This window comes from Amphibalanus amphitrite, unplaced genomic scaffold (assembly GCF_019059575.1).
Source record: "Amphibalanus amphitrite isolate SeventyFive unplaced genomic scaffold, NRLGWU_Aamphi_draft 000129F_arrow, whole genome shotgun sequence".
NCBI lineage: Eukaryota > Metazoa > Arthropoda > Thecostraca > Balanomorpha > Balanidae > Amphibalanus > Amphibalanus amphitrite.
In genome coordinates, this window is record NW_024881624.1 from 758,168 (window position 1) to 781,357 (window position 23,190).

A 23,190-nucleotide genomic window follows, 5' to 3' on the forward strand; every position below is an offset into this window, starting at 1 on the left:
TCGGTTTGGCACCTGGTTTGGCACCTGGGTTGCTTGCGGGCTGGGCCTTGACCTCGCGTTCGGAGTCTCTCGGACCAATCTCTGGCAACGAAGGTTCCAAGGCCCTATAGACCGAAGATTCTACGTCGTCCGGCACGTATCTGTAAGAATCTTGGTCCGGCAAATCCCGTTCAAGGTCAACGGGGCTTGGCTACGGTTATGGGACGGGATTGGCCGGGCTTGGGCCGGACTATCTGTAAGAATCTTGGGCCGGACGACGTAGAATCTTCGTCGTCCCCGTCCGGCCAATCCCGTCCAAGGTCAGCGGGGTCTCGGCTGCGGTTATGGAACGTGATTGGCCGGACGGCGTAGAATCTTCGGCGTCCGAGAGACATCGAACGCAGGGTGTGTCTTTACGGACGATGATTTCGGCCAAATCAACCCCGTGTTCGATGTCTCTCGGACGACGAAGATTCTACGTCGTCCGGCCAATCCCGATCAAGGTCAGCGGGGGCTCGGCCGCGGTTATGGAACGTGATTGGCCGGACGGCGTAGAATCTTCGTCGTCGGCCAATCCCGATCAAGGTCAGCGGGGGCTCGGCCGCGGTTATGGAACGTGATTGGCCGGACGGCGTAGAATCTTCGTCGTCCGACAGACATCGAACGCGGGGCACGTGTGTGCGGCCTTTTACCGCTAGGGATTCGTAGCTTCGGGCGCTTACCGACTGAAAATGGTCACGTGGTCTTAGGTGTTAGATGTTCAATCAATGCAGTTGGAGAAGTGCAATATGTGCAAATCATTGTTAATTTGTTACTTTGATGCAGTTTAATTATTGATCAGTTATCTTTATGTAAACAACAAGGTAGAATTTGACCAAAAGTTCCTTTTTTATCACGTGACAGCCACATGATTCGAGCATCATCGACAATACAGATCGACATATTGAGTGAACATAACCGGTCCTCGATTAGGACGCCGGTGAAAACAGGGCGCCGGAGGGCAAGGCATATACACTGTGGGCAAGGCCCTAAAACATACGGAGGGCATATTAGTCACGTGACATTTGGAACTTCTCCCGCTTTAAGGGCCTTCTATATCCCAAACGTCACGTGTAAATTTCACGAACCTTGATCAAATCGCCCCAGGCGCCCTGTTTTCACCGTCGTCCCTCGATTATCCTCGAGGTCTCTCGATTTTGATATAGGTCGTGCGACAGCAAGGTCGCTAGCACGTCGCTAGGTTATCTTTGCATATCTAGAAATATTTGCAACCAACTTGGTGCAAAGTATAGGTCATGCCATGCTGTGGGATTTTATTTGAGGCTAGGTTGCTAAAATATCTACCACCGACTCATGTGACATGTCGTTCGATCCGCTAAGAGATCAAGATCTCGTCGAGATCGTGATCACTCCCATGCATCACTTTCATGCTGATTTACAGCCCATGCTTAATAATTTTGATTCATCTTTCTTGATATCAATATTGGTCCTTTGAAATTGATTCAGATTGATATGCCTTTGTGTCAGTTGGAGGGATAATATAGTAATGGCTCAGTTTGAAGTTTCCCATTGACATCAGAGGGCTGTTTACAAGCCCTGTGCGGTCGGACCGCACACAGCCTCCAAGCTCCGCCCACTGCGTCCCTACGTCATCCTTCTGTCACTGCACACAGCGATGAGATCGCTGTGGCCGGTCGGGACTGGCCACAGTGGACCGTCCACTGCACACAGCTGTGACGTCAGAACCGCCTACCCATCCCCTATCCCCACGCCTGCTGCACACACCGCACACACCGCACTCAGTAGTTTGTGGTGCCCGTGAACACCCCTCAGTATTTAGTGCGAGTATATAGGGCCTTGTTTAGTGCTAACTGCTAAGTGTAGTGTGCTTGTGCTGTGGCTGTTCCAGTTCGTGCTTGCTCTAGTAGCACTGACTATTGACAATTCCTGTTAGAAGTCTAGATATTTCTTTCAGGCCCAAGAGTGAACAGCTTCCAGGCTGTTCCTAGTCGTACACAAGGTCGTACCAACCACCATCTGATCTGGTGACTTCTCCAGCCTTCTACCTAATCAGCTGTTGGATGGATTAGGAGTTTGTTGGATAAATCATTATATAGGGCAGCAGCATGCCTGATGCAGTGCCACAATTGCCCACTAAAACTCAACATGGGCTGCTGCACTAAACTGACTGGTTGCATCCACCCTCACTAAAATCCACCCTCACCCTCACCATCCCAGTCTTCAGTCAACCATATATTGAGTGCCAAAGCTACTCAAACCCAAGCCCAGGCTATCAGCACCTGGAGTCCAATGCTCTACCAATTGAGCTAGGACAGGCAGCTAGTCAATATATGCTCTTACTTCTAAATTAGATGTGAAATCACAAAAAAGATCCATTGCAAAATGAAGCATAATTGGTAATTTATGGCTTTGGGTCTTGTCCAAATACACCTTTACCAATTTCAACAGCAAGCCCTGCCATGGATTTTGAAATTTGCTAATGTGCATTTTGTTTCTTGCAGGGTACAAACACTGACCAGTTTGTCAATCAAGACTCAAGACTGATCAAACATGACATCATTTGTGACCATTCCTGCTGGAAGTGACTTCACTATGGCAAACCTCCCCTATGGAGTTTTCTCTACATGTGAAAATGTAAGTGCCAGTTATGGAAAACTACAACTGCTGTTTGCTCTAGACATTGAGGAGGAGCAAATGATTTTGAATGGCAAGAAAGCTGGAGGAAAGCTCTCAACATCAACAGTCTGTGCTTGCTCTATGATACATGACCTCGGGCTGACTATGCTGTCATCTTCAGCTGTTGTGTTGTGCTCCCTTGGATTTAAATGATTTTTACCTCCATACAGGATTTTTGTTTTTCAGCACCAGTTTTGCAAAAGTGAGATGAAAGGAGGATGTCTTGACCACTTGGTTGCCAAGTAGGAGTGTGCGGGTCATACTGCTGTTATTCTGAAAAGTGTGTTTTTACCTCCCATTTTACATCACCCATGGGCCATGGGGCTGCTCACTGAAAAAAGCTGACATTTTCAGCCGACACACCGGATTGGTGTGGCCATCGGCTCTATGATCCTGGATCTCAGCGTGATTGCCCACCTGTTTACTGGGCCGGAGCTGGCTGCACACCAGGATGTCTTCAAAAAGGTAGTCAGCCTTTGCCCGTGTAGGTATCGTCCTTCGCTGACTCGTCCTTGTTTGCTCGTTTTGTTTGTTTGTTGCTTGCTTGTTTTGGGCTGCTCAAAGACGTGATTATTTTGCACGGATCTGTCGGCGGATGATATAGTATTTTCTTCTTTTTTTATTGTTTTATGGGTGCTTCTTGAAGCTAATTTTTTATCGTTCCCCATATTTTGATTTAATGCACGTTTTGTCGTTTTTAGCCCGTTCTGAATGGTTTGATGGGTCTGCGGCGGGCGGCCTGGGCCGAGGCCAGGGCGACCATTCAGAGTCTGCTGTCGGCCAATAACCAGACGCTGCAGGGCGACGCTGGCCTCGTGTCCAAGTGAGTTGATACCGCATCCCGGCACATGTGTGAAGCGGACAAGGACGGGGGCAATGTGCATCCCGTTGTGTCAAGCGCATGTTTAATTCATCATACAATATCGAAGGATATTGTCATGCCAAGTCATGGGTTTCAAGTACCGCCCCAGTTTTCGGTAAACGTTATTTTCCTCTTTCCAATATCCCTCTCCTCCCCGCCGGTTCGCTGACGGCTGAATGTCCGTTCCGTGTGGCAGGGCTCTGGTGCCGCAGTCGTCTGCCACCATGCACCTTCCGGCTGACATTGGCGACTACACCGACTTCTACTCGTCGCTGGACCACGCCACCAACGTCGGCACCATGTTCAGGGGCAAGGAGAACGCCCTGATGCCCAACTGGTGAGTGAGCATCGACCTGAGTGGCGCCTATTTTTCGATGTTCGCGTATCGGTGTTTAGTGCTGCGGAAAACTGCTAGGTAATGGTGCTGCGTAGTGGCTAGTTTCGTTGTTATTTCCAGTCGTGTCTGTTTGATATTAGGTACCCACTTTGCTTTCAATTAGGACAATATGTCATTGGCATAAGAAATTTTAACCGGAAGCCTTTCCCACTCAAAATTGATGGGCCGCTGTTCGCGCGCATATCTGTTCGGACCGATCACGGTTATCATTTAACGCATCACTGATCTAACCCCGTGCCCCGCGCGGCGTCTGTCCCCGCAGGAAGTACCTCCCAGTGGGGTACCACGGACGGGCCTCCAGCGTAGTGGTCTCTGGCACTCCCCTGCGCCGACCGCTCGGTCAGACGCGACCTGCCGACGATCAGCCGCCCGTATTCGGGCCCTGCCGGCTGATGGACTTTGAGCTCGAGATGGCCTTCTTCTACGGCGGGCAGGGTAACGCGCTGGGCGATCCAGTGCCCATTGAACGCGCGCAGGATCACATCTTCGGCATGACGCTAATGAACGACTGGAGTGGTGAGTCAGGAGAGGCGAGACGTGCGTTGCACAGGGTGGTAATGTAGATTGAGGGACGGCGATGGAAGGGCACCATCTTTGACTAGAGGCAATCCTCTGTCATGATTCCTGGGGCATTGAGGTCTTCTTGATGGTGTCTATTTAACTAGGCTGTACGAGACTGGCGAACTGTATGTTTTACAATTTCTTCTGCGGTTCGTTTTGCATGAGGATTAACAGTTTGTTGGCTCTGGCCCAAAACTGCCTAACAGACTGTCGCCCACTCGAGCATCACCACGACCTCTGTTCCTTCCGTGACCGGCAGCTCGCGACATCCAGAAGTGGGAGTACGTGCCGCTGGGCCCGTTCACGGCCAAGAACCTGGGCACCTCTATCTCGCCGTGGGTGGTGACGATGGAGGCCCTGGCGCCGTTCGCCGTCGATAACTACGTCCAGGACCCGGAGCCGCTGCCGTACCTGCGCCACCAGGACCGGTACACGTTCGATATCAACCTGGAGGTGGCCATCAAACGTGAGTGGACGTCGGTGGTTATGTTTACTGTGTGTCGTGTGGATGCTCTGATAGCGTGCTCCTCCAGCGGGTTGAGAATTAGAAGGTGGAGCGTTAAAATGGATAATGACAAATAACAGCTGTATGGGATGATTAAGTGCGTAACTCGTGTAGTGCCATGTGTCATGTGCGTTGTTGTTTTATTAAGGTCTTTTGTAACTGATATCATTTCGAGCAACTTTTTTGCTCTTGAGTTCGTTCATTGTTTTTTTTTTTCTGCGAATTGATTTTCACGCTTTTATTGGTCCTATAACAATTCAGTCAGAGGACCAGTCCACAGTGTGGCCAAATTGGTGATGTTGCGGGGAAAGTCACCCCCAATGAAAAGTATAATGACATCCTCAGAAATTTTAAAATTACATCATCACGACGTTTTTGTTGTGATTGTGAAAGCATGCCTAGTGTAGGAATAAATGTTCCAATGTACGATTTGTTCCAATGTACGATTCGCACCGTCATACTCGTACTGTCGCGCTTGCAATGTTGTTGTTTTTTTACATCTTCAATGACAATATTTAGAGTTTTTTTCCACCAGGGCTTGACGTCAGGTATAGTTTTTCCACATAACTTGCAAAAACTGCACCAAAAATGAGTCTGAAGACGAGTTTTTTTTTCTAAAATAGTGACATCCTCATGCGACTTTTTTATACATCCTCCCCCTAACGCTATACCAATTTGGCCACACTGCCAGTCCAGAGAGAACACCTACCTGTGTGTGACTGATAGCGTCCTCTATCCGTCCTGCTCTGCCGCACAGCCGAGTCGAGCGGCCAGGAGTCGGTGGTGTCCCGCTCCAACTTCCGCCACATGTACTGGACGATGAAGCAGCAGCTGGCTCACCACAGTGTCACCGGCTGCACCATGCGGCCTGGTGACTTGCTCGCCTCGGGCACCATTAGTGGACCGGTAAGAAACGGAGGGATTGGGGACGCGCGCGTGCCCACCGCACTGCAACGTGGAGTTTGGCAAAACGCTCAGTGTTGCAGAGTGATATTAAAGGTAGTGTGCCAGCTTTCCTGGACCATATGGAGTTAATGGCCCAGATAAGGAGAACCGGATTTTTAGAACTTATCCATGCCTTCAAAACTCATGGAAACGTCTTAAATTCTTCAAATTTTGAGTACCCCAGTGCGAAATTCGCCCCGACGGGTTGTCGGTCGTACCCCAACCACATTTCACACCACTATGAACAATAAATGCACACACTGAAATCGCTATTACCGATAGGCTCATTCAATCAAGTTTCGATAAACCCGTTCATCATCATCTCCTGCGGTTTCGAACACGCCTGTTAGGTGGTGCGGTAGACCGCGCCCAAAGCCAGGGCCCCGGTAACGTGAGGTAGCCTAGTCGGGGCAGCGTGCGCTGACCCAAGCCGGGGCCGCGCGTCCTCCCGGTGTCATGTGATAGCCCGGGGCTGCCCGCGGGGATGCGGTAGACCGCGCCCAAAGCCGCGGCCCCGGCTTGGGTCAGCGCACGCTGCCCCGACTCGGCTACCTCACGTTACCGGGGCCCTGGCTTTGGGCGCGGCTTCTGCTCATACTTTGTGGTGCGGTGGTGGTGCGTCGGGCCGCGCGCTCTGACTTCGGCCAAGAAAAATGCGTCAGCTGATCATTGTCATTTCTGCCACTTTCATGTGGTGAGATGGGGTCATAACTTTAGAGACGGCTGTTTCATATCAATTATTTTACATAAAATAATATTTCAAACCATAAATTAATGTTTGACAGCCAAATAAAAGAAACAATACCAATACAGGCTTACAGTTTAAGGCTCGACATTGTGTTGTCTACGATTAGACAGCTGATAACTCATTCCCGTACGTCGTAACTCTATAATGACCTTTGCTTATTGTCACATGTGCGCCGCATTCGCGATTGTTGCCGACGCTTGTTTGCAGGCCAGCCCACTACAGTTGTTATACATATCGAAAAACCGATAAACTTTTAGGCGAAAAAGGCGCTATTCCAGGCCCATTTTTGATTTTTTTTTGCGATATTAGGTAAAAACAGAAGCTTCTTATCCTAGGAAAAATAAAATGGGAAATCTTTCAAAGGTGGCACACTACCTTTAAGCAGAAATTGGTTTCTGTTTTGTTACATCGTTATTGTTTTGGTAAATCCCCACGGTATTCAGGGGCTCAGCGGATTCTTTTTTCTCCCGTTTGCATGGTACGGCCCTCTTACACAGACACCTAGCATGATGGGCTACGTATTGGGACATGGCGCTGCTTACCCGGCTTCTATGGCGTTCTTTTGGGAGTGATTTTTAGGCAATCGTATTAATTTATTGAATGGGCGGATAGCTGTTGTTGCTGTAGTCGTTTGGTTGATAGTTGTTATTCATCTTGAAGCATTACTTGCGTCTGCTGGCGCGTCTGCTGCACTTTGCTGACTACCAACATTGAGATGTCCGTTTTCGTTCAGAGAAGGGTAGATGTCGCCACTTGGTCGGCAAACAGCTGTGGCAGAACGGGAGCTGGAGCTTTACTGCGTTCTACGAACGTTGATGGTTAGGTGCCGCTTTCGCAAACCACTCGTCTTTTCCATCCTCAGGACATTCAAATCCTTCTCCTCTACACCTCAACCCCCTGTTCCGGGCTGGACGGTCACCTTTATCTCATGCGGGAATCCCCGATAAGAGCACGCCCGTAGCCGGGTGCAGTGAGTGCTTAGGGGGGGAGGGGGAGGGGGGCTGGTTAACCTGTCTTCTGGACGGGCTCAGCCCCAGCGACTCATCAGGGTGCTCGCCCAGACCAATGCCTCCCCTAATTCCCATCATCCTCCGGCCCTGAAATGACCTTGTCATACCGCAAGGGCCTAACCCAACAAGACAAACAAACAAACAAACAAACCGCTCACATGTGGTGTTAAAACAAATAATGGGACTTAGCTTCCTATTGTTTGCCAGGTGTCTTGGGGACTAAGTAATCGAGACATGGCTTTTTATGGGGAAAGATGACAAACAGAACATTTTCGAGAACAGTTGTAATGATGATCGGCTACTGTTGCAAGGAGTGGGGGCGTATCGAACCCTTCACCTTTCTCTTCTCTCGAGGTATCTAATTAAGTACGATGAAGAAGGCTTCCTTTGCCTTGGGATAAACTGGCTGCGTCATGCCCTTTAATACCGAGCGGCTATTGGTGTTGTGACGTGGAGACGATTGATTATTGTGTGTGGACCTGTGTTGCTCTTCATATCGAGGCTGCTACTATAACCGTCTCCGCTGGGCGCACCGTACCGGTATATTGCTGCCGGAGCGGGTTTGGTCCCTGTCCGCGCCATGTACACGGCGCAGTTGGCCATTGGACTGCCCCGGCTCCCAGCTGGGGGCTGGTGTCGAAGGCCCGCTCCTCACACGTCAGAAGCCCCGGCAGAGAGGCGGGCCGCGGCGGGCGATGTGGCGTGGTCGGCTCCCCCGGCACCCGTTGTGATGTAGGCGAAAGGCTCCTCCACAGTCCGGCGGCAGCGTCTGTCTGGCTCCAACTCCGGGGCCCTCTGTCCCGACCGAAGCCCCCGTATCGCCCCGGTCACAGACGAGCGGCGTCCGCAACAACTGATCCCCATTCTGTGCGAGCCGCCAGACCTCTGAACCGGTCGCTTTTCCGCCGGGCCGACCCGGGCCGAATGCCTGATGTGTCTGTCGGGCGGCGGCTGACATATCATGTCACCGACGGGGTCTGTCCCGGACAGAGCAACTGAGAACCGGTACTCAGTGTCACCGCCCTCAGACGGCGCGACGTGACGGCCGGGGACGGCCGGCCGCCGGGGTCCCGGCATTGGCCGCCGTATTGTCGGCCGGGGAGAGAGTATGGGAGGCTCGGTGCTGTGCCTACTGATAGAGCGAGGCGGAGCCCCACCAGATTGGCACTAAAGACCGCAATAATCGACGCGTGGTAATAAACACATAACATGCGGTGATGGAGGGGAGGGGTCCTGTCAGTCAGGGCGAGGGGCCGCCCCCTGTCAGGACGGCGCAGCCCCGTAATATGCTTACTGTGACACAGGGAGTTAGGGCAGGAATTGATGCGAGTTAGGCCAAATCTCCACGTCAACGCAGTTACTATTGACGAAGAGAAAGCGACAGTGGAAACTGGGATTTTTCGTGTTTTACGATAGTATCGATTTCATATAATTACTATTAAACTTTCCTTGTATTTTACATAGACATTTTACGTATTACGTGTACTGTGTTGCTCTGCTCGACCTAAGATGCCCTAGCGGGTCGCAGTGCCGCCAAATTGACCCGATATAGAAAAACGCACAGATTTGGTGACGATTTATTGTTGAGCATTGATTCCAAATTAATTGGCTTCTGGGAATACAATCATTGACCGCAGGCCAGTATTCTTAGTTACACACATTCCTGTGACCCTTGAGGTCAGCCTGTGACCTTGTCTGACCTCGTCTTCTTTCACCAGGAGCCTCAATCGTACCGTGCGGCATTCGTTCACCTTGTCTCACCCCTTCCCCTGTCGGCTGGAGCACGAGTCGGGCGGGACCTGGTCTGACCCGTTCCCCGCTGCCAGGAGCCGGGGTCGCACGTGTCAGTCTGTGACCATGTGCTCCCTTCTCCTGCCTCCAGGAGCCCGGGTCGCACGGCTCAGTCTGTGACCATGTGCTCCCTTCTCCTGCCTCCAGGAGCCCGAGTCGTACGGCTCAGTCTGTGACCCTTCTCCTGCCTCCAGGAGCCCGAGTCGTACGGCTCGATGCTGGAGCTAAGCTGGCGCGGCTCCAAGCCGCTCACCCTCGCCGACGGCAGCACGCGCAAGTTCCTCCAGGACGGCGACGAGGTCATCATGAGAGGTGGGTCAGGGCGCCGCTCCGGCCGCCCGGCACAACACACACAAATAGATAATCGACTACTCAAACATCATGGCCAAGGGTCTCGCTGTAGTGGCATGCCCACGAACCCATCGAACCGAACCATCCAGATAGCTCATCATTGCCTCAGCCTTTCCAACTGCCAGCGCACACCCGCCGCCGCAGCCCGCAGGACCTCATCCCAAACTGCCGGGCTTAGTGGCGGCCCAGCCTTTCATCGGGTCACCCTGACGACAGTGACGGGCTGACCGCGATGTAGGTGTGATACCGCCCGGACCGGTCGGCGTCTGATGACGCTCAGATGACGCCCGCAGCGCGGCCGCCGGCCACCTCCCACGACCCGTACCGAGCGTTCAATCACGCCGAGGGGCTGACTCGCGGCCGGCGCCGTGGGCGGTGACGGGTGCTCAGATCAGCCGTCTGGAATTCAGGCTGTGCCGGACGGGATACCACAGAAGTCTGATGATGCAGCTGCTAATGGTCTGCAGTGATGCCAGGCTGATGGGGAGGTTGGTAGGTGAATAGGTGGATAGGTAATGGTCGCTTTGGAAATTGAATGTGCTCTTTTGTATTAGTTTTGTAACGATGTTTAGCAATATTGAGTGTGCTTGAAAAATCAAAGGAACATTACGTTACTCTTGGGTGATTTCGTCATTTCTTCATCTAATGAAAGTTAATTGACGGATCACGACATAAGCTCGTCATAGTCATTGGGCAAATGAGATCACTCACAATTCTCGGCAACTCTCGATCTGATAACGGGAAACGTGCGTCATATTCAGTGTCATTGTCATGGTGTCGCTAATCTCGTAATGTGGTCTGAACTCAGGTAGCGAACCCTGAGCTGTTTTTATGGCAGAACCTGGTCTGCTTTGGCCCGGCTATTAAAATATCCGTAGTCCCGCCGCCAAAAAGTAGGCGTACAATTACGATTTTGTATGACATCAAAGGTCTGTCCATTGGTATGATTGACCACAATGCATCACGTGAACGGTTTATTGACATTTATCCAAATTTGTTACAATGCTTTCCATATGGATTTGCCAGTATTGTAAATGTCCACGGTAATATGCAATAAAAACCGTTATTTTGTTAATTTACAACAGTTGCCCCTTATCATTCCAACCAACAGTATGCTTTCCTTATAGCGATCACCTTTCATCCGTCTGCGTCGTGTGAGAATGTGCACCATGTCGCCATATTCTCGCGTCGCGGAACGATAATGACGTTTGTCCAGACGAGTGACACCTTTTCCGGCCGGGCGCGTCGGGCGGCGGGGGCAGCGGCTGTGATTGCGGTATACGCCCCGCCCCGTCCCCGCGCCTCGGCCCGACCCCCCCGGCAGTGACCGTTCTTCGGACCCAACGATCGGCTGTCGTAAGATGCAGTCGATAGCGAACCGCCCCCTACTGCCCCGGCCGCCTCCCAACGGCCCCGCCCATAGAGTCCCATGTCGTCTTCTGCTGAAGGGCATTCCACCATCCTCGCCTATCGCCTCCTTTGTCTCTGCTTATGCACCCATACCACCCCCGGTTATCGTCGCCTACCATTCCCGTTGATTGCATTTTCTGTTATCAACATCCAACTTCATGCCTCCTGCGCTTTATCATACACGACCAATTTAATTCCATCTGCGTATCTGAACTCCTTCCTACCCACACGGTCTCGCGACCCACCTCGCCTCTCTCTTCTTCTCCCGCCTCCACGTCCTCCTTCAGTCTCCCAGCGACCGCCATTACACTGGCCCGACTCTGACCCGCTCTATGGAGGACACGCTCCTTCCATTTCCCCTCCCGGTCACCGGGCGGCCTGTGCCCCGCCCGTGCCCCGCCTGTGCCCCGCCTGACTCCGTCGTGGTGCCGGAGTCCGCCCATGGCCGTCAATAATGACTGGTGAGGCGCTAAATGGAGCGATTAGCGATCACTGGTGTCCTTGATGATGGATGCTGTTTTGCCTGTTCCGTGTGTGTTTTTATGTGTGTGCAGGAGAAAGACCTGTGATTCCTAACGGGAAGACATTGCTTTCACAAAGTCCAGCGGTCAGCCTGGTGTGCCGCTCTGCAGCCGCGAGTTGTCGCACCGACGGACCGCTGCTGATGGTCGCAGGTCGGGGCAGCTGCCGTTCAGATAAGGTCCGGGGACTCGCGATGGTCAATTGTGGGGTGACGACGGCCGAAGGAGGGGGAAGGGGAGGAGCAGGGAACTCAGTCCAAGGCTTCACTTGTGCAATAAAAAGATAAGTAAGACGTCACTTGACCATTTCCTCCCGATTTTGTGGTCACTCAACTAGAAACTGGATTTGTTAATCATGCTAGTTAAAACTGCTATCGACGATTTTGAGGTATATTTTAATCATGAGAATGTAGTTTTACTGTGTTATTTGGCTTTCTTGTGGCACCACACGGGTGAAAGGCTGAAGGAGACGACTGCTGATGTCGGAAATGAAACCGCCCGAGCTCAGACAGATTACATAATGGTGTCTGGGCGCACAGCACGGACGCCGTTCAACCTTATTGATGAAATCGTACCCATGGTTGCCTACACAACAATTTATTTTCCGCGTTGAGTTCCCCCACACGGCGCTATTCAGCCGTTGGGCCATTTTGAGAGTCACCCACGCTTCCAGTTGACACCGGCGAGCCCTCTCAATGCGTCCATCCGCCGGCTCGGGTCAGTTTGGCAGCTTCTCGCGCCGCCGGATTGGGAAGTGGCGGAACGGACTGGGCTCGCTCCTGCGGGCACTATTTGCCTGTGAACCCTGTCGCGATACCACTCGAAAAGGCACTGGCGGCCCGGCCACCACCGGCGCGGTGTGTGGCTGGCTAACAGCGTTACGGCTGCGCTCCGACGGAAGGGATTTGTCACACCGGCCCCTCCTTTCATCGTGGAGCCCAGCACTCACCGTCCTTATTTCCTGTCGTAATCTCAACACTACATACGATGGGACACCGATTGAAAAGTGTTGGAGTAAGTTATTACTTATACATTACACAATTCCCGTCTCATGAGGAATGCTGTATGTTGCTCGGTAACATTAACGCATGGTTTTTAAATTGTTTACAAATAGATAGGGTGAAGTCGTATAAGAGTACGCACTTAGTGGATTTCTTGCTCTCATTTGTTTAACATTTGAAGGAAAGAAATCGCAAATAGGGAATATTAAGTTCATTGAATTAGCCATCAACCCATGGGGCAACGATCCTTCAGCGTAAATGAAAGTGGTCTAAAACTGACATTTTTCTGAACCGTTGCACTTGCGTACTCTTACCATATGGGGTGTGTAAGAGTACGCACGCCAGGCGGGTGGAGTACGCAAGCATATGAACACACACCTATGCAGCTTGCACTGTCCAAATGCTTAGCTTCAAACTCAGAAGGCATTTAAGTTAATTCTAGTATCCAAAAAGAAAAACAAAATAAATCTTTCAAGTCTATAAATCAGGAAATAATCATGTCGTGTGTTTCTTAAAAAATGCAAATAAAAAAGGAGAATAACTGGTATTTGGAAGAATTTCGGGTACGCATCTGCATCACAGTGCTCCATTGATGATATACCTACAAAACAAACGTCATTGAGCGATAGATTAATAATTATATATTTCTGTATATTCGATTTAATGTATAATTCTGCGTACTCTTACCCTCCTGAACAGTGCGTCCTCTTACCGTACATGCAATTCGCGCACAAAACAACCCCGAAACATTGTGCAAAACTTCGCAAACAGAATATTGCACTTTACAGTATTTCCCCAGATAACCTCACAAGTTTCCCACAACAATCACGGAAATGTACCTTATCTCAACTGCCAAGTATCAAAATTATTGTACCATATCATAATTATATCATAACGCTCGAAAATAATATTCATCGCCTTAAACTCAACAGCGTCGCCGCTCAACGCCCACGTTCCGTTGGTGACATGCACGCACTGGTGGCTTCATGTCACTTCATGAACTCGACAAACCCGCATTGCTAAGCAACCGAAACAGCTGATGCGTACTCTTATCGCCCGCGTACTCTTACCCGCCCTTACCCTACTTTCTAAAATGTGAAGCAGCCCTCTCCCTCTCTCATCCCCTATACTACCCTACCACTCCCCATCCCGTCTGATCCCGTCTCTGTCCGTCATTCCTCCTCAGTCTCAGCGCCTCCGTCCCCGTCACTGACGGCTCTGCGATGGACGGGACTCTGATGAACGAGTGTCGCCCGTTCACCCGGCGGCCCGGGGCACAGGTGGTTATAGTTCCAGTCACGGCACAGTCCCAGATGAGATGTCCACACATGGCCCTCTGGGGAACGGCCCTGCCCTCCGCCTAGCCAGAGTCACACCGAATCGCGCCGCTTCTTTACCGGCGGCGGACCCGCTATCAGCAGTATGTTGCCGGGGACATGGTGCTATCCGCGTGTAGGTTCTTTTGTTACCGAGAAAACGGTACACCTGCCAGGTGGCAGGCACATGGCCTGCTTGCCAGTGCATGTCGCGTTTCTGGATGCCTTGCAGGGTTCTCGCGTTTTTGGGTCTCATAGCCGTGATCTCTCTCGCGGTGAGCAGACTGATCCGCAATGGTCCGGTGCACTGCGGTACAGCCTACCCAGACAGTGACTAGCGCCTTCGAACCCGAGCCGCCTGCCTTTTGTGGACCGACCGGATAGAGACGGCGGGTCGCATTGTGGGTGGATGGGACTCATAGGCTGCTATTTCTCTCGGAGCATGCCATGCCGTGAGATGAGATTGATGTTCTGGCAATGTGCTGTGGGCGAGAGCACGACTGAGTCTGGGTGCCCCCGTTTTTTTTTTCGACCTAACTAGATGTCGGCGACTAGACTTGCCGGCGTTAGTGTTTTGGGGAGGAGGGAGGGCGGCGACTGTTGACACTCGTTCTATTCGCCGCTGACACGGGGGCAGATTGTTTCCGGAGTTCTGAATCGCCCTCTCAGCCGGCCAACGGGCTCGAGAGAGCGTTATATTTTCTCGGCGTGCCACCTCCAATCCTCGGCTTGCGTCCTCCTCTACCTCACGTTGCCGGTTAACCTGAATCCCGATGTTTTGATGTGCGTGTTTTTTTTTTTTGCTTCTTTGAATGTCTGTAGTTTGTTTATGATGTTTATGACGTAAGAGGCTCTTTCAGTGTAAGCCAGTTGCCTAATTGTTTTATGGCGTATGCATTTTATTGTGAACTGCTGCATGCTTTTTTGGTTAAGCTCGAAAAGTATGTGCATAGTTAGTCATCTGTTATTCTGTGAATGCTGATTTTTTATTGATTTTTTTTTTTGCTCAGTAGTAGTTTCAACAACAAATTATGTCAGGTCTGAACTCTGAATGTTGCACAGCTCATAATTGGCAACACTCGAGCTCTCGTGCGTTGAGCGCCTGTTTCTCCCACACTGACTGTTTCTGCGTGTCTGTGTGTCCGGCAGGTGTGTGCGAGAAGGAAGGCCTCCGGGTGGGCTTCGGCGAGTGTCGCGGAGTCGTGCTGCCGGCCCGCGCCCAGTGATCTGACCTGACCTGGGCCGGGTCGCCGCAGTCACGTGACCCGGTCACGTGCTGCCATGAGGTGCAGCAGCAGCAGTCGCTGTTTTGGTGGTGGTTATTGGGGCCTTGTGACGTCGGTTCTTACGAGCAGTCACGTGCCGCGTGCGCCCCGCGCAGTGTGTCAGCCCTGTCATCTGTTGGCGACATTTGATACTAACGGCCAGTGTTGAACAGGGCCAGGGTTGTGAGGCTAAGAGCTATTCCAGATACTGCGGAAACCAGGTGCAATACTCGATATTCCAGATCGGTGCCATAGTAGAAATGGTGCGTATGTTGCGGCGAGGAGTGATGGATTGTTTCCCGTTCATATGGGTTGCTTTGGTGATGGGTCTTTGCACGTTGTCGTGCCCTTTGCATCTTCGGTACTGTTTTTGATACAAGCATTTTACATCAGCTTCATAATACAGTTTTCTCAATCATGTTTGGTGCATTTTTATACCATCTATAGAATATGAAAAAAAATCGGATTTTGATTTTTGTTTTTGAAAAGCACGTCAAGTCTAAAACAAGTCATTGTAGCTGGTGATCAGACTTAGCTGTCGATATGATCTACCATGAGAGTGGACCGGACAGTGAATTTATTTTATAGTTTTGTTATATCCTAGATTATTGTAGGTAACATTTACTATAAAATTGCGTTCTTTATTATGATTGTGTTGGCTTTCAACTGTTGCATCCTACAATGTATCGGACTAGTTAAATCGCTAGTTCCCGAGCGTTACAGGAACCCGGTATTTGTCTATTAACACCCCTAAATGTCTTATTTAGTCGGTCAGTATCAGCCCATGGCATTCGCTGTGAAGTCCGTCATTGATAATGGGGCGTGCTCTGAAAATGCTAGTGGACCTAATGGCGGGTCTGATGCTCCGAAGCCGCTGGGACGTCCCACAGCACCTGACTCGATTACTTGCCATCGCCACTGACGCGTCGCCTGCATACACCATGGTCGGGGGTGACGGCTGGCGGCCGGCGGTGACAGCGGACTGTCACAGGGCTACACCGGGGATCACTGTAGGTACCGATGGGTACTGGTTTTCTGGTGACAGCGAGTGGATGGATGGGAGAGGAAGGGGTAGGTATGGAGCGACGGGCATTGTGAGGGGGGGGGGGGGAGAGAAAGCGGGTTGCGGACATGTTAAGAGGGAGGGACATGAAGTACGGACATGGTGAGAGGAGAGGGACACGACACGGAGCTGCGGACGTTGTGAGAGAAGAGAGAAACAGAGTAAGGACTCGGACATGGGGGGAGGAAGGGACACGAACATGAAGGAGAGACGTTTATTTATGTATGCTTGTTTTAGGGCGCGTCGACTGCAAAGGTCATTTTGCGCCCATTGAAGAAGAGACAAGTGCGGACATTGAGAAAGGATATGGCATAGACATGAACATGAGTTAAGGAGGGAAGGGAGTGGGGATATAGTGATTGGCGAGAGGAGAGGGACACAGTGCGCGGACATAGCCAGACGAGAGAGGTTTGGAATTGCGGACATTGTGACAGGAGAAGGGCCACGGAGTGCGGAATTGTGAGAGGAAGCATGGCCTTAGTGTAGAAATAAGAATGTAGATTTGCATAATGATTGACATTGCGGGCACGCAGACGCTGAGTGAAGAGGGCACACCATTGCGGATAAGTACAGTCTGTCTTAGAAGTACCGGGCAAAGTGACGGTGGATCCATCAAGCCTGACCGAGGACGGGCCTGCTTTAATATGAAAGTCAACGAACCAATGGACCTGGGGAATGGACGAGGGTGTCAATTGCTTCGGTGACTCAAATTTAGCAGGCCCCTCCTCGGTCAGGCTTGATGGATCCACTGTTACTTTGCGCGGTACTTTTAAGACAGACTGTACATACAGTGAGAAGCGGACGAGCGGTCTACGGTGGCTCTGTGATCTACGTACATACGAGTATGAAGAATGCAAAGAATGGAGCCTGTCTCGGCTTCATTCGGCAAAGCCAGGACGTCTGGAACTCTGGATACTGGGAATGCTGATAAGATGAGGAGTAATTTCAGGCTGAATTAATTACTTGCATTAATCAGGGCTTGTACAACTGCCTACTAAGTTAACACGAGGCTTATACTGGTACACATCTTGAAACACATGATTGTTTTGCCTCTGACGGAGCAACTATCATCAACTTTAGTTGTATAACAACACTGTTTTATCATCGCATGCCAGCGGAACACCCAGAACAACTTGGAACTCAATTGCTGAGTCGTTTCGCTCGTGCATTGTGCTCCAAGAAGGCTTGAAATGAAACTCAGTTCGCTGTTACACAGGTAAGTTGCGATTAGCTAGGCTGGAAATAGAGTCGATTGAATAAGCTTATACACGATGCAATGCACAAGATAAATGTTTTACCCGAATTGATCTAATCCGAACGGCGAACTTATGGCAATGTTTGTTTTTTGTGTCTTTGGGGAGAATTGATAGAATTCAGTACATACATATTCAATATTTTAACGGCTTTTATATTTACCTACTGGTCTGCCGGTCCCGCAGATCAGTCAGTAGAGCGTTGAACCCCGCGTGGTGAGAGCACGCGTCCCGGTTACAACATTCCGTGGTTCGAGGTGCGACGGGCGCCCGATGTTTAATACCCCCGATGTTTAATACCCCAAACCCCCTCCTGGGCCCGATTTCACCAAGTGAATATATTCCATTACGGCGGCGTACATATTCACTTTTGGCATACGAGGGGGTACCCAAAAGTAACGGGAATCGTTCTCTGTAGGCCAAGCCAGTTGTAGCTCGGCATTGCCCTGCTAGGGGCAAACCAGTCTGGCCCCTGGGACTTAGTCTGCACCGTGAGGTGACGAAATAAAGAGGCGCGGCCGCGTGGCGCACGTATTTATTGAAGCACTCCCTCCCGATCTGTCGTTTTTTATGCATAGCGGAACTGAGCAACAACGCGCATCTGTGCAATTTTGTTTCCTGCTGGGGAAGTCCGCGACTGAAACGGTTCCAATGCTTCAAGTAGCATACAAATATGCTGCCGTGAGCAAGACGAGGGTTTATGAATGATTTTCGCACTTCCAAAGTGGTCCAATGTTGTCCCAAAAGCGTCCCAAAAAAAGCTTGCCAAGTGAAGTCAAATGTCAAGACAATGCTGATTTGTTTTTTTCGATGCAAAGGGAAGTGTACAAAAGGAAATTGTTCCTCCCTGGTCAAACTGCCAATCAGACGTTTTACTTGGACGTTCTGCGGCGTGTGTGAAACACGGTGAGACGAAAACTCCCCGACAGGTGGCGAAGCGGGGAGTGGTGATTTCATCGCGACAGTGTGCCAGCGCACACCGCCTTGAGTGTCAGACAATTTTGGACAAAAAATGCATGACCCCACGGATCCACCCTCCCTATTCACCGGATTTGGCACCCTGTGACCTTTTCCTGGTCCCAAGAATGAAAAAGACCTCAAGGGAAAACATTTCGACGACTTTGATAAGGTAAAAGGAAAAACGACGATGGCTCTGCAAGGCATCACCTTGCAAGACTTCCAGAGCTGCTTTGAGAGCTGGAAAACGCGTCTGCATAGGTGCATTGTCTCGCAGGGAGAGTACTTTAAGAATGACATGAGTGACGATGTGTAGGGATCAGTGAATAAACAGATATGAAACAATTCCCGTTTCTTTTGGGTACCCCCTCGTATTATGACATATTCAGTTTCACCAAACTCCGTACAGGGCAAGGTACAGGGATACTTATTCAAGACAAAGACAAATTATGACTGCAGAAGTCCGTCGTTTTTTGGCATACTATTACCACGGAATATATAGTCTACGACATGGAATGGACAAGAACGAGATTTCCTGTAACTGCCGAGTTTTTGGCGACCTGATGATTTAGTCGTGCGGATTCGCTGTGGTTACTTCCTTTACGAGGATGAAAGTATAGTTGCCAGACCTATAACTAATAGGGGAAGGCGGGGCATAACGGGGTACTGGGGCAATATGAGAAGGTGCATTTTATTCTAATCAGGTGTTGCTGTCTGGAATCACTTCTGACAATTTAAACTTCGCTCGTTTGCCGCCCTTTTCCGGTGGACGCCGGCGGGAGGCGGCGTTGCTGAGGATGGTGGGTAAGGTTTTTTTCATGGTGCTGATGTATTTTTCAACATTCGTTTGGTAACTTCCTAGGTGAAAATCCGTTCGAGTAGGTTTGTCATAGTCAGTGAAAGCAATGACTCTCGTCCTAGCCAACCTTTCGCTTCGATAGAAAGTTGCCGGCTGTTTTGATAAACATGAACGATTCTGCTCCATTGCCAATGTCCTTCGGGGGTTAAAACGGGTTTCCGGTAGAGGCGATATGGGGTGGTGAATTTTACCACATTTTACCACATTTACCCCATTTACGTGCCCAGAAGTGCTTTTTTGTTACAGTTCAAACTAGTTGCCTTTATTGGCCCACTCACGTTTCATAAATGCATTTAGAGAAGGGGTTGTGTTAAACGTTTCAAACGTTGTCATAATGTTTCTTCATTATAAGTAGGTACACAGGCACCGTGTATGTGCCTAATATATATTTTTGCCGAGATAAACTCTTTCATTTTCAGTAGCTTGGATCTTGGTTTAAGCGGCGAGTGCACAGGAACGTGCACCCAGCAGCCTGACACAAGTCCCAGATTTTCACCACGCCTTTTATCGTTTGTCGCATTCCTCGAATGGAGTCACTGCTGGCGCCGCCACCGACCGTCCACCGCTGCATCCAGGCGTCGCTCTCCTGAAGAAACTGCATGTGTTCTCCCGCCGTTGCTGGATGGAGGCTGGATATCGCGCGTCGCTTTGAGCAGGGGTCGAACCGGGCGGAAGAGTTTAGCACATCGAGCAGGTCGTTGAGGCGCAGCAGGAGAGTAGCAGTCGGGAGTGCAGTGCGCGGGAGCTTGCCGTGGGTCGCATGCAATGTGATTGCTGCTGCTACTATCCGGCTCATCACCTGTAGGGCATAGCTGACTTTCATTTTTCAAAGCTGTTTGGCCTGATGTGTTTCTGGCTTAGTTTTGGAGCAGCCCGTGGGGAAGAAGCGCATTCCAGTGCGTAGAGTGTTTCTAAATGACTCCAAGATGCTACTTCACCGTCTACTTCAATATCGTATTTCATTAATGCATTTCGTATGCATTTGAAGATGTGAGGCACGTCATACAGAGCAGCAACCTCGTGCCCGTCCACGGTGAACAAGCCGGTTTCCGCAGCTCCGAGCAGTCTGTAGGTCGCCTGGTTGTTCTTTGACATGTCACAAGTTGTAGCTAGCACAGTGAATCCCGCTGTTGTTACACGTTGGACACACTGTGTTAACAGCTGCTGCTGCACAACGTCGTAGACTATATATTCCGTGCTATTACGTTTGAGGTACTTCTGGTACGCCGATCTGCTTTTTCAACAGCTGTTTGCCGAGTCTGCTGGCATTGAAAGTATGCTACTTTTTGTGGCATACTTTGAGAAACAGCTTGGCATACATCAATTTTTTGTATGATAATGTTACAAATTTAATGACTTCATCGATGCAACGTATGATAAAAACATGCCACTGGCTACGCAAAAAGTTTTAGAGGTCATAATGGTTATTTCTTGCTGGATATATAGGGTATCGTGTGTCAGGGCTTATATTGAAATTAAACCCAAGAACAGCTATTTTTATAAGGCTTATCTCATCGTGGCATCACTGCGATTAAAATCACCCCATCATGCAGAAACACAACAGGGAATTCCCTTTTTCATTCGCATTCCCGATTACATTATTGAGTTTTCCACTTCCAAAAAAAAAAAACGACAGTTCACATTGTATTTTGATAACACAAAAGGCCAAAAGCGTTTCAAATCTTTCTCACCGTGATTATTACACCGTGCTCTTTATACAGCGTTTTACCGAAGAGAAAGTAAATAGCTGGCGAGGGCGAGAGGAAGAACTGAAGTCCAGTCTAGCAACGCCTTGATTGACATGCCCAGCATGTTGCATCACAAGTCACAACGCTTCATTACATTCGTTTTCATCGCCCACTTTTACTATTTCTTTGCAGTATCCATATTTCTCTTGTGTTGTGGCCAAATGATGCAATTTATCACCGGCTTCCCGCTTCCGTTTAGGTCCAGAGAATGATTCCGAAATATTCTCCATATTTGAAGTCGTCGGTAGACCCTTCGATTATTTAAAAACTTGATTCAGGTAATATTTCAGATAACTTGTCGGCTAGTCGGCCGTGCTCCAATTGCTACCATCAGTGATCGGTAGTTAGATAGGTGCCTCATGTAATGCCATTTATTGTTCGGCTTTATTTATATTTGCTCTAAACCACTCCAGAATTGCGTAGAAGATGTGAACAAATATTAAAGCAACATTTAATGAGAAGTAACTTGGAAGAAAAAATTAATGTTAATTCAAAATCCAATAAAACCCACACACGCCAGTAACTTCAACTGTGCTGCGCGGCTTGCTGCCGATTGTTTACATTTTGGCTTTGGAATGTCATGCTCCGAGCAAAAATCAAGAGCATTATTAGCAATATTTCCTTAGGCACTTCCTCTTGTATGATCAGCAAATGTCCCCGACAAATGTCTGCATGTCCCCGACAAGATGTATGCATGCGCGCCGGTGGCTCTCAAACTACGTAAAGCGGGCGTAGTGAATATATTCCTGTGGTGAAACCGAATAGTATTGTCGTCGTACTTTGTCGGTGTACTTTTCCAAAGTACACCAAGAATATATTCACTTGGTGAAATCGGCCCCTGACAGGTATGGTTGCGGTTGGTGGCAGGCCGTAGCCAGCTCAAGTCAGCGAGGGGACCGGCTGTACGCTGCTATGTGTGTACGTTAAACTTTGGACTCTAAATTCTGCCATAGACGGGAATTGGGCGATCGGAGGGTGGAGGGCAGGGCCAACGCAGCAAGTTCTCCTTAGCGGGGGCTCTGTCCTTGTGAATCCCTCCTTTCATAAGATACGGACTAAATTATAAAAAAAAATCCTCTGTTCGTACCATGGTGAGACAGCCCGCCCGACGTGACGTCATACACGCACCGCCGTGTGGCGTCATATAGGACAGTGAAGTTATAATTTTATACGACGACTCAACGTTTTCACTGGCAAATTCTAGGAGTGGGGGCATTAGGAGGCTAGGAGCATATGCCCCGTCGAAGCGTCCGAAATTGATGAAAATTAGTGCAAAATGACCCATGCAGTCGGTGCGCCTTAAAGCTCAATACCCAAACCCATAATTTGTTGAAAATTCGCAATTTTCCCTGCATGTGAATATTTTCTCTTCTAATATGTGCGAGATTAATTAGCCTGACATTGTTAAGTGATGAGCCGACTGTGGTTTTCGAAATTCAGACAACGTTGTTCGCACTCATGACAGCGTCCATTTCGTCCCTCTGGAGCCTAATCAAGCAATAACCTTCACCTAAGCTCAAAATATTGTTCGATGGCTTTTTCATCCTTCTGATATATATGCATAATGCATGGCGCTGGACGCCACACTGTCGTATATGACGTCACACGGCGGTGCGTGTATGACGTCACGCGGGGCGTGCCGTCTCCCCGTGGTACGGTGGGCCGTTGTCACCACCCATCTGCGTCGCCGGCCGGGTGTGCCTCGTTCGTCCGGTAACGATCAACGGACCGTCGATTAATGGGCGCCATTCACTGGTCATTAACAGTCACCTGGTCGCCTGGCTGGACCATCGTCTCTGGTTTACCTATGACCATCGTCACTGTTCATCGTCACGCCCTAGTTCATCATCTCGGGCTTACCTGGGCCATCGTCACCGGTCATTTGGGTCAACGTTTTACTGTGGTCTCTTTTTCGTTCTTTACGTTTTGTATTCCGATGGACTATTACAGG

General features: G+C 50.0%; 1 protein-coding gene across 10 annotated transcripts; it reads left to right on the plus strand.

The window, feature by feature from the left end:
• The first annotated feature begins 928 nt into the window (after positions 1 to 928).
• LOC122381898 (fumarylacetoacetase-like) lies at positions 929 to 15,779 on the plus strand. Of its 10 annotated transcripts, none has more exons than XM_043366670.1 (10): positions 929 to 995; positions 2,502 to 2,634; positions 3,031 to 3,141; positions 3,378 to 3,499; positions 3,735 to 3,875; positions 4,198 to 4,451; positions 4,756 to 4,962; positions 5,759 to 5,907; positions 9,690 to 9,807; positions 15,244 to 15,779. In XM_043366670.1, the coding sequence occupies exons 2-10, from the start codon at positions 2,551 to 2,553 to the stop codon at positions 15,318 to 15,320; spliced, it is 1,263 nt and encodes a 420-aa protein (XP_043222605.1). In that variant the 5' UTR covers positions 929 to 995; positions 2,502 to 2,550; the 3' UTR covers positions 15,321 to 15,779. The 10 variants fall into 10 exon arrangements, with proteins under 10 accessions (XP_043222605.1, XP_043222603.1, XP_043222601.1 ...); XM_043366668.1 differs by having other exon boundaries at positions 958 to 984; XM_043366666.1 differs by having other exon boundaries at positions 992 to 1,031.
• The last annotated feature ends 7,411 nt before the right edge of the window (positions 15,780 to 23,190 follow it).

Bases quoted from the DNA above. Each gene is read 5' to 3' on its own strand.
- LOC122381898 (XM_043366670.1), top strand. From the start codon at position 2,551: ATGACATCATTTGTGACCATTCCTGCTGGAAGTGACTTCACTATGGCA. The intron at 2,635-3,030 runs GTAAGTGCCAGT...TGACATTTTCAG, and splicing joins TTTTCTCTACATGTGAAAAT to CCGACACACCGGATTGGTGT. The intron at 4,963-5,758 runs GTGAGTGGACGT...TCTGCCGCACAG, and splicing joins CCTGGAGGTGGCCATCAAAC to CCGAGTCGAGCGGCCAGGAG.